General features: G+C 49.8%; 1 protein-coding gene across 5 annotated transcripts in view; it reads right to left on the minus strand.

The window, feature by feature from the left end:
* Positions 1-13,849, minus strand: part of LOC122393394 (DNA replication complex GINS protein PSF1-like) — a 76,757-nt gene that overhangs the window by 42,558 nt on the left and 20,350 nt on the right. For all 5 annotated transcript variants that reach the window (XM_043389346.1, XM_043389344.1, XM_043389345.1 and 2 more), the window contains exon 5: positions 1,912-2,002. In XM_043389346.1, the coding sequence (XP_043245281.1) occupies positions 1,912-2,002 (91 nt within the window). The remainder of the gene's footprint in view (positions 1-1,911; positions 2,003-13,849) is intronic.

Consider the following 13,849-nt stretch of genomic DNA (forward strand, 5'->3'; position numbering starts at 1 on the left):
TTTTGGAAGTTCTAGACCACGCACGGAAACAAAAATAGCACCATTCGATTCGCCGTGAAAAACTGCATCAGATAGACACCTTTTTAGGCATTAACAACCAACTTCAAAATTTGACCTCACTTGACCTGACCTTGACCTGACCTCGACCTGAAATTCATCCAGAGGTGGTCCATATCACTTATTGAGTGTGCCTATTGAATTCTATGAGTAAAATGACCCATAAAAAATGTGTCGCACATGCCCTTTTCTATATTTTGTTTTTGGTGACCTGACCTGACCTGACCTTGACCTTGACCTCTGAATGATATTATATGCAACGAATATTGTCTTGGTAGCCTAAGAACACGTTTTGGGCAATCAGTCTCAGTTCATGACTCCATTCTTCGGCAACTACGGTACAAGGCCGATACTGTAGAAACTTGCAATTTGTACCCTTGACCTGACCTTGACCTTGACCTCAAACTTTAAATTAAGTACATGTTTTTAGTTGTTCGTGATGAGATCTTTCGATTGACGTTTGAATTTTCCAAATCGGACCATTAGTTCGGGAGATAACAGGGGGGGGGGGTAAAATTTACCCCCCCCCCCAGCCCCGCGCGTTCGGCTGGAGACCCCAGCCCCGCGCGGGTTAATAGCTGCCTCTTTGGGTGGCATGACGCGGACTATGGCGAAAAGAATTTCTAATATTCTGGATCGGGTGTTACTCATTTATCAATGAATCATCATTCCAACATTCGTTACTGTTGTCAGAACGCTGCGTCAAAACACCTCCCTCCTATTAAAATTTGGCGATCTTGCCCATCCGACCCCACCTCTCCAGAAGTAAAAACTATCGATCCATATCATTTATCTCGGTAAGAAAATAATACTGACAAGTGACAAGCCACAACACAGTAATGTGTACTATTACCAAGTAATTGCAAAACATTATAAGTAAGAAAAACTCTGTTAGCCAACAACGACGCAGGTATTTTCTTCAGCCACTCAGCTGCTACGACAATGCACCAGTGCGGGCCATCACGGGGCCGCAATGCAATGATGGTACATTTGCAATGCCGGCTTTCCAGTCTTTCCCCTGCTGACATTACGTCGCAGCTGTCTCGCCAGGGGACCTTGTTTGGGTTTGCGTCAAAGGCTCCGACGCGACAGTTCCACTTTCGTCAGACATGCTTTCTGATCGACGCTAAGATACGGCACATCATGACGATGACGTCACATTTTCGTCACAAAGCAACGTCACGCGAAAGGAACATCGCGGTGCGCAGCCCTGACGATCATCCTTTCGTGACTGTAAATAAGAATGTCTAGCGTCAATAAATGTGTGTCTCCGTTTAATGCAGTTGATGTATGTTGTAGTTCTTGCTGATAAACCGGTACTGCGTATGTAGTTACCGCTGAGTCCTGCACCATACTTATTTATAAATGTGAACATAACGTGAACGGCTGAGTAGGTGGTTGAATGACTTCAATTGTGGCGCGTGAGTAGGGCTCCTTTCGACAGCGTCGCTATAGAACTGCGCGGCGAGCTCTATACGTTTGTCCGACGACAGACGAAGAGCGGCCTTCCCCGCTCGACCAGCGATACCGGGAGCAACGACACAGCGGGAAAAACGTCAGCCGCAACAAGCAGGAAGACATGCCGATTCCGGCCCCTGTCCTGCCACTCCACCGGACAATGGGGAGGCAGAAAGATAGCATTCGTGCCTTGTGCACAGCATGTCTGCTTACCATGGGGCTTCCTAAGAGAACAGTGCAACACTTCTCGACAATGTAACTCGTTCGCTATCGGCAGCATCCGGCGGTTATGAGAGAGTGACATAAAACCAGCATGCAACAGCTAGCCCTGGATTGTGCACTAGCCGCCAGTTCTGTAGCCCTGTTTCACCGCTGCACCAGCTGCGGGGCACTCACCTCTGCCTCGGAAAGGTTCTGCTTCACATCGGGAGGCAGCACACTGCCGAAGCTCCAGCGCAGGGAGGAGATAGCGCGTAGTCGGTGGTACCTGCAACGAGAAGCACAGGGATCAGCGATTATAGGGATACAAGTTCACGTTGCTTTTGCCAAGATGCTTACGTTGAATGCAACAAGAAATGACGAATTTCTTGGCTACCCTTCGCAGGTTGCTCAAAAGCAGCAACAAACTTCTGTGTATGGCCATTTCTTTTCTGCTCCTAACTGCCTGCGCATGGCTCAGTGGGAAGATCTAACCCAGTATCATGGACAAACTAAGCCTTTTTCTTGCGGTATGTGTCTTATCGGCCACATTCAGGTTCGAAGAGCTACCATAACGAAGGAGGACGGGGTGAAGCATGCCCGACAGACGCGTGCGTGATGAACTGGGCTCCCAATCGGTCGAGTGTCCAGCACATGGGCTTTCCAGCGCAGCGCTCACGAAAATCTGCGCTCACCAGGTTGGCCAGAACATTTTCCGCGGAGTTTCCATTGTAAGTTGGCGGAAGAAGGCCACGCAAAGCGCCCATTTGGCGGCGCTTTTCCTTGTCACTGCTGAAGAACAAACAATCGAATGACATGGACGTGTCGGGCACTATATTAAGAATGCTGACGGCGTCAACAGGGGGAAGATTTGTGGGGATATCAAGCGGAAGTCTTATCAGGATGGCGGTCACTCGCCAGAACAATAACACAACTGAAAATTGCTTAGACTTCACTTGTTTATGGAAGCTTTGGGAAGCGTCGACTACTGAGGTCATTTTGCTGGTTAGGCTATGGTTTATCTCTGAAGTACAGGAACGCATCCATGTGAAGACTTTTGAAAAAGCGCAGAGCGTGCGCTCAACAATGAACATGATCGTGAGTTTTTTTTTGTGGCTAAGGTGGCTGAGCCCAGCCCGTTTAACCTTCGCCCCAGTGTGGGGGGGGGGCATATGTTACCACCCTGTCGCGTTTTTTGCATGTGAATAGAAAACCGCGGCGCGTAGCGCCGCGCCACTTGGGGTAGCTTTTGGTACATCAATTTTGGACAATGTGTGAAATTTTTGACCCAAGGTCATGTCAGGTCAGGTCACCAGGTCAAGTTAACTGACCAAGCCTAAAAAAGTTTGCAATCATGTCCAGCCTGCAGTGTTTGTCAGAAAGGTTTTAAACTTGGTTGATTGCATGATGTTATGGGCGCCTACAATTTGTATATCTCGGATTTTTTTTTATATCCGTGACCTAAAGTCAGGTCAGTGGCGTGACCTTTCCATTACAAGTCAATGGAGAAAAATGAAAATGCCTCTAGATCGGTGTGTACGCACAGGAACAGTCCAAATATTTCAGAATCACAATGATTTAGACCACCGGTGATGACCAAGGTGTCATTTTTGCTGATAGCCTCTAGAAAGGTCATCCGAGGTCATTTGAGGCTACAAACAGATTTTTGCCAATAACTCGCGATTGGAAAGAGATAGAACGCTGGGGATGGTCTCATTGTGCTTGTCTTGCCGAGACGCATCGACTGATATGCAACATGACCTTTTCCGGTCAGGTCATGACCTTGACCTGAGGTCAAATTTTCAAGTTGACCTTTCAAGGTTAAATTATAGTTCATTCGACGCGTCTCGGCGACAGAAACACGATTCTAGCAATAGAAATGTCGTTGCTTTTTGTTGTCGAAAGTTATTGTCGAAAAACACTTTTCGTAAAAACAGCTATTTTGGGAGTTTTTGCGCTCTGGAGGCTAAACCGTTGACCTGAGGTCAATTTTGATTATGACCTTTTCAAAAGAAGAGTTCAAGAGCTATCGATTGCTTTTCCATGCGTTTTTCTAACTACCATAGTTCCTGAGATAACGGTATGTTTTCCGTAAAATACTATGACCATTGGCAAATTTTGACCTTTGATGACCTCTGGTGACCCCAATATTGCTCTAAGATGAAAAATGACTGAAATACTTTCAAACGTACGCATTGAGAGCTATCGACTGCTTTTTACCGCGTCTTTCTAGCCCTCTTAGTTTTTGAGTTAGAGGTGGGTGGTAACATATGCCCCCCCCCCCCCACTAGGGCGAAGTTGGCTGAGACTGCCACTGGGGCGCGGGTTAAATGAAGTGTCTGATGACAGGCTTCCCTGACAGTCAAACGGTGTGAGTGGTTATACCGTTTCGGATTAGCCATCTAACGGTGTCTGCGATGAAGTGAACATCAGCCCGGACAGGGTGATGCCTACAAAGGTGTGGATGGGTTGAGCTGAGCCTGCGGATAGAGAAAACGGATTGGGCACAACTGAACTGGCAATAAGTGATGGCGGAAGGGTGAGCAACGGCTAATAGTGTACAACTTAGCGGTACCCCGAAAGGTGAATGAATGCAAGTAAAGAACTGTATGAACCGGCTAACCGATATCGTATTTTAGCCAAAAGCCATTATAACTGACATACACGTAGCGCAGCATACGACGACACGAAATGCACATGCCAAGCCGACCTGCATACACTGTTTTGGACAACAAAGTAGCCATTTTGAACACACTGCTCACACATGAATGCAAATCCAAAGCCATTCTTGCCTTATACAAACTATGCTTATAAAGCGGGACTTGTTTTTTACGACTTTTCCTTTTCAATCCATTCCATTTTCAGGTGTTTCGTGCTTGGAAAGCAGCTTTGTTTTTATCTAATTAAGCCCCAGATCATCTAATTTCGTGAATGGACAAACATCTTAAGGAACTGATAACCATGAGTATAGCACAACATAAAAATGAAGCCCGGTAACAGGCTTTAAATAAATCACATCTGATATGTAGTGAAAACAAAACAACACCAGCTGGGCGAACACCCACACAAACAACGGAAAAGGGACGGCGACTCAAACGAAACAACACAACAATGCACAATTCATCGGCACGGCAAAGCACAAGGCAAGATCGGCCTGAAGGACGCCACACGACCGTTCGTTCGGGCCACGGCCCAATTTGTCCTGTCACGTCTCGTAGCCGCTTTTCCGCGTTGTGAAACCCCGCCGTGCCTATGACTAACAGCCGACAGCTATTTTGACGACAGACCAGTGAGACATCGGGGAAGGGGGAGGGGTTGGGTCATACCATGTAAGACCGTCTATGAGAACGGCCGTTGTCTAATCCTAAAGTGGCGGGTTGTTCCATCCTCCTATCGTCCAAGACAGTGTGTGCGCGTATAAACCGGGGAAACGGAAATTAATGGACGGAAAAGTATAAATGGAGCATAAAAGATAGCATTTTATCACCGCTTGGTAGGCGTTCCATTTTCGACAACGCTGAAAATAGCTCAAAGGCATTGGTAACGGTGATAAGAAAATTAAAGCAAACAGATTGACTTAACTTTTCTCCCAGTGTGTCAACAATATGTTTAAGTTTATATCTTGTCTCAATTCGAACTTCTATCACCCTGTTGAATCTAGCGTGCATTGCATGACCGATACGACAGAAAAGAAAACACCAGAAGGCGCAGCAGGATTCACTGACGTAAGCTGAACGTGCTCGTGCGCTGCCGATGCATCGAGGTCCGCCAAAGTGGCATTGGTGCCACTGACCGCGGCCATTCCGGAATAACTGAACAGCACTATCATGACGATTTACACCGCACGTCGCCGACCCAGCGCAATTTTACATGTCATAGCCTCCACGATAACCTTCAAAAGCGCGAATCGATCCCGCAAGTTTCCACGAAACATTTTGTCCCCTTTCAGAACGGCTCGACGGGCGTTCTGCCGGACCTGGAGCCACACACCCTGACCAGGAAAACATTCCTATCTGCACGAACGTCTTTCCGACAGCCGGCTGCCAGGAAAAGTACCTAATCAGACAGACTCGGGTAAGAACCTCTTCCACTCAACAACAAAAAAAGCAGCGGAGCTTGTGCCCATCCACACGCAATGCAGCTCTGAGCAGGGGACACTGCACGGCCAACTAAAAAAGTCAGGCAGACTTTCATAAAAAAGAAAAATGCAATACAAGCTCGGCGACATTCGTAGCTCGGCAGCGCCGGGTGACCTCAGCCGTTCGTCAGACGGGGTCACAGGCCGCTCGAGCGGGGATCCCCCTGCTATGCACTGGTCGGCCCTCGGTGAGCCTCTGTGACCTCGGCAACCTCGGCGAGGGACGGTACAGGTGGCCTGGCACAGAGTGTCACGGATCCAAACAGGCGAACGATGAGCCACGACCTTTGCTGGAATGGTGGCGTGGGCAGGAGACTGTCAGTCGGGAGCCATTGGCCGCGACCGCCGGATCGGACGTGCATGAACTGGTTTTTCATTGATCAGATGTGCGCAATTGTGAGACTATGTAGAACAGTGCGGCTGAAAAAAGAGCAGATGATTCTCGAAAACGGGACATGCGCAATGTGCAATTTGCCAAATATCTGAGTGCAAAATTCCGACCGACCAAAAGGAATTTGCAAAAAGACTTATAAGTATCCTTCGGTTTAGGATCGCCACTTGCAAAAATAAATGCAAGTAAACTTAAGGATTGATTTACTCGTTGGGAAATGCTAACATGCATCTTTGCCAGTGGCGGATCCAGGGGGGGGGGGGCTGCGGGGGCTGGCAGCCCCCACCCAAGGAAAACTGGCGCCACTGGCCAATTTTCAATTCGCAACTCATCGGAGTGCCGCATACTAGGACTAGGATGCAAAAATCAGTCGAATAACGTCGTTTCAGTACGCTCCGCACCGATATTTCCAATCGTGTGGTGTCACTGTACATACTGATCCTGGGCGCCTCTTGTCAGGGCCACTGGGCGCCAATACGATGCGACTATGGCGCCCATCCGGGGCGTGGCGCCCAATTATGACCTGCAGCCCCTCCCCAGTGAAAATCCTGGATCCGCCACTGATCTTTGCCAATGCAACAATTACACATGTCTTTGTAATATAAAGTCAGTCATCTGACGATTTTTTTGTTCAATTTTCCCGTGAATGACAAATTCAAAGATTTCTGGAAAGTAACAGACAATTTTGCAGGTGATCTCTAAATAAATTTGAATATTTAGGCTGATATCGAATACTGGTTGATGTTAGTTATCACAATAACTCAAGACACTGAGGACAACAATAAGTCTACTTGATCTACGCCTCCAGGCTAGTGCGTCAACTGGGACAGGTCTTGGGCCACAGAAGCGAGCGCAATACCGCGTATCGGTGATTACCCATCAGAGATTTGCCTCGGGTAGCGAGGGCAAATCCCGACAAATGCGTCACTGTCAAAAGAAGAGATCTCCAGCCACTAATGGAACATAACAAGGATTAAATGTAAAATAAACCGTCATGAAAAAGACACATGAACATAAAACCCTCGATATTATATACAATTTCCTTCTAAAAGGTTCTATACCTATCCAGATGGCGGCCCGTGGGGTTCCGATGGATTGGGAGACTCGTTCCCCTCGCACAGACTCGCGCTGCGCTCGCTGGTGAGTGCGGCCATTCAGCCACCTTCATTACACGATTCTGGGAAGAGCGTGACACGCGCAGAGCGGCGCTCGCCGAGACCGGATTCGGAGACCGTCCGCTGTCCGATGTCGAGCTTCGGCAAAAAGCCGGTGCTGAAATAGCAGCCGACAGGATCCGGCTCGGCCGAGCGTGCGCCTCGAGCTCAGCTCACCCGCGGGAGGGACGCGAAAATCGCCCAGAGCTGTGTGGAGGGCACACAGCGCAGGTTGGCTGGCCATCGCAGGCTCTAGGTACCAATTTTTCCGTTATATACACAGACACGTCATTACCCAAACTCACACCTGTTCTATGCACATAGTTACTGTCTCGTTATGCCACTCATCATGACACCCCTGTGTGTTTCATCTATTTAAAGTACTTGCGGATGATATATTTTTGCTCCTTGCTCCTTGTTTTCATATATTTTTCGTTCAACATGTGTCATGTCGAAATAAACAAACGCACATAATGCTTCGCTCTTGCACCCTTTTGCTTTGATCATGCCATTCCATTCGCGACCTAACATCGATAACTTCCATATCACCTACGTTATCGCCATCATTTAAGGTCGCAAAGCGTGCACAGCGTGCAAAACTTCTTTTCAGAGCATTTGGTGGAAAGCCGCCGGCCGTATGCCCTATACAGAATCATGGCTCGCTGCTAATGACACCACGGACCTATCAAATATAATTGGGTACCAAAGGTCACACGAAGTAATGCTGCACTGCTCGTTCAGGAGGTTCACTCTCATCACTGCTGTTAGTCTGTCACTGGAGCATTCAGCACGGCCGAGAATCCTGCGGTATGCAACCCTTCAATTACGTGCACCTCTCTCACGGCCATAATCACAGCCACCAATAAAAAAATAAATTAGGCACACGCAGAGGGCTAGGGCGACAGCGGACCAGCCGTAAATTTTTGTTAGGCGTCGGTTTTATGCTCTCCGGATTAGGTCAAGCACTAATAACAAGACTGGCCGTGTCGGGCTGTCCCATCCATCTTCAGGAGGTGGTTCCCCGTAGGCTGCACGAGGCTGCACTTCTGTCTGGTATGCAGCAGTGGGCGGGGTTTGATATGGAGTATATCAAAGAGGCAATGGGCTGAGGGTCAGGTCAGGCTTCTTGTCAGGTAGTTACAACGGGCGCTTCAAACCACTTCAGAGACCGGAGGCACTATGATAACCCACGCTTGGTGCATTCCCCGTTTCCCATCCATTAGCTTTCAGACCACTTAAACTTGATCAAACATCAGCCGAACAGCACACATGATGACAGTGATTTTGACAGTGGCCCAAAGCTGTCCATTTTGGACACTGCCTTGGACACTGGACAGTGGGCACTGATCTATCCTGACCCACAAACGAAGGTCCTCCTGCACCATTGTAGGTATCAAATCCCGTAAGATGCCATGAAATCAGTCGCACGATCACGCAATTTTTTAACGCCCATCAATCACTGCACTAACAGTTACGGAGTACATCCGTTCGTTGTTTGCGTCGGCCTGCCGCCGGAGGCGATCTATGATATGTAGAGAGGTCTTTTGTGGGCGCAGCATGGCTGCTATCAGAGTCGTTTAGTCCTCGTTCACACCATGTGGAGGGAGTAGACGACTCGGTCTGCCAGTGAAAAGGGTTCAGTATGTGGAAATTAGGTGCAGAAGGAAGCGTTGTATTTTGTGTTGGTCTTGCTGAGTGGCGCCCAGTGCTGGGAGCTTTTTTAATTCACTTAACGATTACCTTGCATTCAATGAGAGGTAGCAATGAGCTATAAGGGATGCGGTAACTCACTTATTTTGCTATAGGTGATGGTGACAGTAAAGATGATGGTAAAAATAAAAATTGTGCTTGTGGTCCACCACGAACAATATTACGTTCACCATGGAAGGTAAAGTATCGACTAACCCCCACAAAAGAAGCTTCTTTTTACTATCTTAACAGCTTACGCGGCAACTACAATAAGATTTTACATACCACCAGAGACTTTCTGTAACCGTTGAAGAACCGTCTCCTGGCGGAAGGTCGGTCTAAGCTACCACAGATCCAGTGCCAGCCCAGCTTCCTCGACCCCCGCCCCCCCCCCCTTATTTTTCAGTTACATCTCCCAGTCTACAACAGGCATCTGTAGCCTCGCGGCGGGACAATGCTTCCCGCCGTCGAGTTGTGGTCGCTGCACGCGCCTTTTTGCGTGTACGTTCGGAGCCGAGCCGGTACTCAGCCGGATTTGGAACACCGACATTTCACTGGGTTGGTCTGAGGCAGGGACTGGGACAGGTGGGCGCATTTGACTGGAAAAAAGTAAAACAGCTGACTCACAGCATATATAGCCAGACACACGGAAAAATAAGATCAAGTTGCAGACCTACGGAAAAAAAAACTAGACCAAATGATGAATACGAGCGCATACGCGTATAGAGCTCGTACGCGCATTAATTATGCTTTTAATTGCAATGCGATCCACAAAAAAAAAATCGACAAATAATTCAAAATAGTTAATTACCCCTTCCATGTAAAGTATCCTACAAAGCTTGACCGAACCCGTCAATCACAGTGGTTATGCTAAGGCGAACTTTACGAAATGACAGACTTCCACCGAATGGCAGTCACAAAACTGCATATACCAGCTTCCATTTAATTAATTAAGTCCCGTTTTTGTACTGCAAGCATAGACTTCAAAGCTTCCAGAAGCCCATGGAGAATCATCTCCACCAGCAGATGAGGAGGGCTACTTCGATCCCGAGCGATATTGATACGCCAGGGATGGCGAGCGCAGTGGCGGCGGAATAGGGGGTGCAGGGGGTGCAGCTGCACCCCCATCGAAGAACATGGGGGTGCAAACATATCTTTTTGCACCCCCAAAATCCGTACAAGGGGCCCGTCGCACCATCCAATACATTTTCTCCTGAAAACCAGTGATCGGGAAACGAACACTGATGTGGAATCATCCGGGATGTCCAATTATGGTCAGGACTCAGGAGCGTCCCATGCTAGTCTTTGGGGCCCCCATACCGACCTAGAAGTGTCCCAAGCCGCGTTTGGTGCTCCACGCGGCATCTGAGGGCCCCCACGACGGCCTCAGAGGGCCCTTTTATGACGATCTCTGAGGGCTCCCACGACGACCTCTGTCCCCTGGGGCCCTACAACGGCCACTTAGGGCCCTCATGACGACCACTGAGGGTCCCACAGAGATTCCAGGGCCCCAAAGAGACTCCGGGGGCTACGCTGGCCTCTGAGGGCCCCTATATGACGGCCTCTGAGGGCCCTATATGACGGCCTCTGAGAGCCCTTACGATGATCTCTGAGGGAGGTCGTCACGACCACTAAGGGCCCTCATGACGACCGCTAAGGGTCCCACAGGACTCCAGGGGCCCCACTGGCCTTTGAGGGCCTCTAAGACGGTATCTGAGGGCCCTCGTGACGGCCCTAGACCCAACTCAAGTCTGAGGGCCCATTTGGCTTCAGACGGCCCAGCGACGGCCTCTGAGGGCCCCAACACAGCCAGACTGCAGGGGCTATGCTGGCATCTGAGGGCCCTACAACGGTCTATTGAGGGCCCTAACAACGATGGTCTCTAGCGGTCTTACCAAGGCGTCTGAGAGCCCTGCAAAGGTATCTGAGGGCCCATGAAGACCCTCACTATGGTCAAGGACCCTCATGACGACCTCTGATGATCCTCTCGAAGGCTTCACCACAACTTCTGAGGACTCCAGGACGGTCCCTGAGGGGCTGAGGGCCCTGTCGACGACCTCTCTGGGCCCTCACGATGGTCTCTAAGACCCAACGCAAGCTCCAAAGGCCCACGCTGGCGTCTGAGGGCCCCACGACGGCCTCTGAGGGCCTTGACGCAGGCAGGCTCCAGGGCCATGCTGACCTCTGAGAGCCCTCTTGACGGCTTCTAGGGCCTAACGAAGGCTTCAAGGGCCAACGCTGGCCTCTGAAGAACCCTACGACGGCCTCAGAGGGTCTCAACTCAACGCAGGCAGGTGCCAGGAGACATGCTGGCCTCTGAGGGCCCCACAGAGTAGAGATTCAGAGGATCCAACGACCTTTGTGGACCTTACGAAATACGAAGGTCTCCGAGAGCTCACGCAGGCTCCTGAAATTCCACACTGATTCTCAGGCCCCATGTCGGCTTGTTGAGGCACTTTATCTGCTCTTGGTGCCCCGTTGCCGGCCTCTGAGAGTCTCAATGTCGGAACTTATAGGGCCATGGGCCCTACACCGGCTTTTATAGCCCCTACATCGACTCTTGGGACTCATGACCCATGAAATGTGGGTCTAAGCGGCTTCTAAGAATCCCCGTGCTGGTTCTAGTAGCCGCCAGCCGAATATTTGGGCTCACACGCGAGCTCCTGGGACCCCGTGCATACCCCAGAGGTTTACATGCCTCTCAGACCCCACACATACTTTTGGGGCTCAAACGCTTGCCCCCGAAGGCCCCACTGAGACCCATTTCCTATACTTAGTCCTCCATGCCGGCTCTTTAGGCTAAACATCGGCTCCTGTGGCCTCCATCCCAGCTTTGGACTTGGAGGGCCTCCATACAGGCTTTTTTGGGGTCCGATGCCGGTTTCTGAGAGCCCTCAAAAGACTTTCGAGCCTATACTGCCTTCTGAAACCTTTCAGCAACTTTCAAGGGACCGACCCTGATCGGAGGGCTCATTCAGTCTGGGGAGTCATGTAGGTCTCTGGACTGAAGGAGTCTCTATGTGGTCGGTTTCCAAGGGGCTTCTAAACACGGTCTTCTTGGAACGGTCTCGTAGGGCACTCAGTGGTCCACTGCGGATCCAGAAAAGTGGTTTGAGACGCTGCGGGTGGTGGCTAGACTAAAAGATTAACCGATAAACAACTAACTGCATTTGCTTCTTTATGCTTTCATTATTTGAGATAGGTAGATAGTAGATACACTGCAATTTCAAACCTTTTACACAACTTGTGTGTATGGGGATAGTTTTCCAAAATCTGCATTTTTCATGAATCAGTAATAATCACTAAAAAAAAAACTGGAGGGGGGCCCAAAACTTCCAGAGGGGCCCCTTAGGAAAACTTTGCACCCCCATCCAAAATTACCTTCCGCCGCCACTGGGCGAGCGCGGAGTTTCCCCGGCTTCGTGCGCAGCGCGGCTGGCTCAGGCTGCTTCTGCCAGTCCCATTTGCATTGACGCACGAGGCCCTGTCGGAATCTCCGCGTCGCGTCGGTCCGTGTGTGGCGCAGGATGGCACCCGGCGGTGATTCGACTGATTGTTCGACGAAGTGTGACGTCTTTGTGACCTGGTACTGACAGAGTTCAATCGCTAAAAGACGCAGATGGCAGATGTCATCTCTACGGCAGCAAGAAGAGCATCGAGAAAGGTCAGGGGATGTCGGGAAATGAGCAATTCAATTATTCATGCTATATGTAAATAGACATTCAGTTGATGACGATTTTCCAGTTTGTTCGGCCACGCGGTAATGACAAAAAAGTCGCATCACACGAAGAGTTAGGCTAAGCAGATTTAGAGTGAATCTGAATGATGACAGATATCCTGAGCTGAGGCGACAAACGATCGCACGGCATTACCTTTCTTCTCTACTCAAGAAATCGATGAGGCTTCCATTCTGCGTACGCTGCATTCCGTTATATTCATTCTAAATACAACCTTGACGATCTGCACGCGAGAAGTGTCCTCGTTCCCGCCCGTGCGTGGGCGATCACAGGAAAACTGGCTGTCCCCTCCGGCTCACCCTACCAAGCACCCAGACCAGACGGCATTGGTCATCAGCGCCCAGTGCGACATCCCTGAACCTCGGTAGAGAGTCCAGAGAACACTAGTAAACATTTCGCCGCATGCCCCACTTATACATGGGGGTGTTTACCGCGCTAGCATCAACAGTGAGCAGCGGCGCCGAACGCATGCATAATTCCAATACACATTGCACAAGCACGTGCAGTGGAACCAGAACATCCTCCACAATCACCACCATCTACAGCCACGTCACCAGCGGCGGCCACCGAACATCGCGCACTATCCCGCTAGTTCCGAGAGGCGTGCGGAGGCCTCGGAGTGTCCCAACCACACCAGTCGCCGAAAACCACACTCAGACGGACATCCCGGAGGGAGTATATACCAAGGGCGCGGGTCCTTAGCGATAAACACTAGCGTTACACACCGCATCCGTATGGCTCCGGCTGTTTAGTTTTCTGCGGGATTTTCCCAAGTGGCGACGGTCCAGCAAAAAAGAACGGCGACTGCAGCTACGCAGGACAGCTATGTAGACAAGGCAATGTTCACACGATAAAATTTGTCCGTTTTCAGAATGATGCAAAGCACCTTTCGCAGGAATCGCAGCCAAAATCGGCGCTGGTTACCGTATGTATGAATTTGGCTATTAAAATAGTTTGTGGTTGGAAAGAGCAAGGCATCTGGTTGTTTCCCCAAATAAAGTCAAAGGGGTGATCATTAGCGTGTGTC

The sequence above is a fragment of the Amphibalanus amphitrite genome, unplaced genomic scaffold (genome assembly GCF_019059575.1).
Source record: "Amphibalanus amphitrite isolate SeventyFive unplaced genomic scaffold, NRLGWU_Aamphi_draft 000533F_arrow, whole genome shotgun sequence".
NCBI classification, from domain to species: domain Eukaryota; kingdom Metazoa; phylum Arthropoda; class Thecostraca; order Balanomorpha; family Balanidae; genus Amphibalanus; species Amphibalanus amphitrite.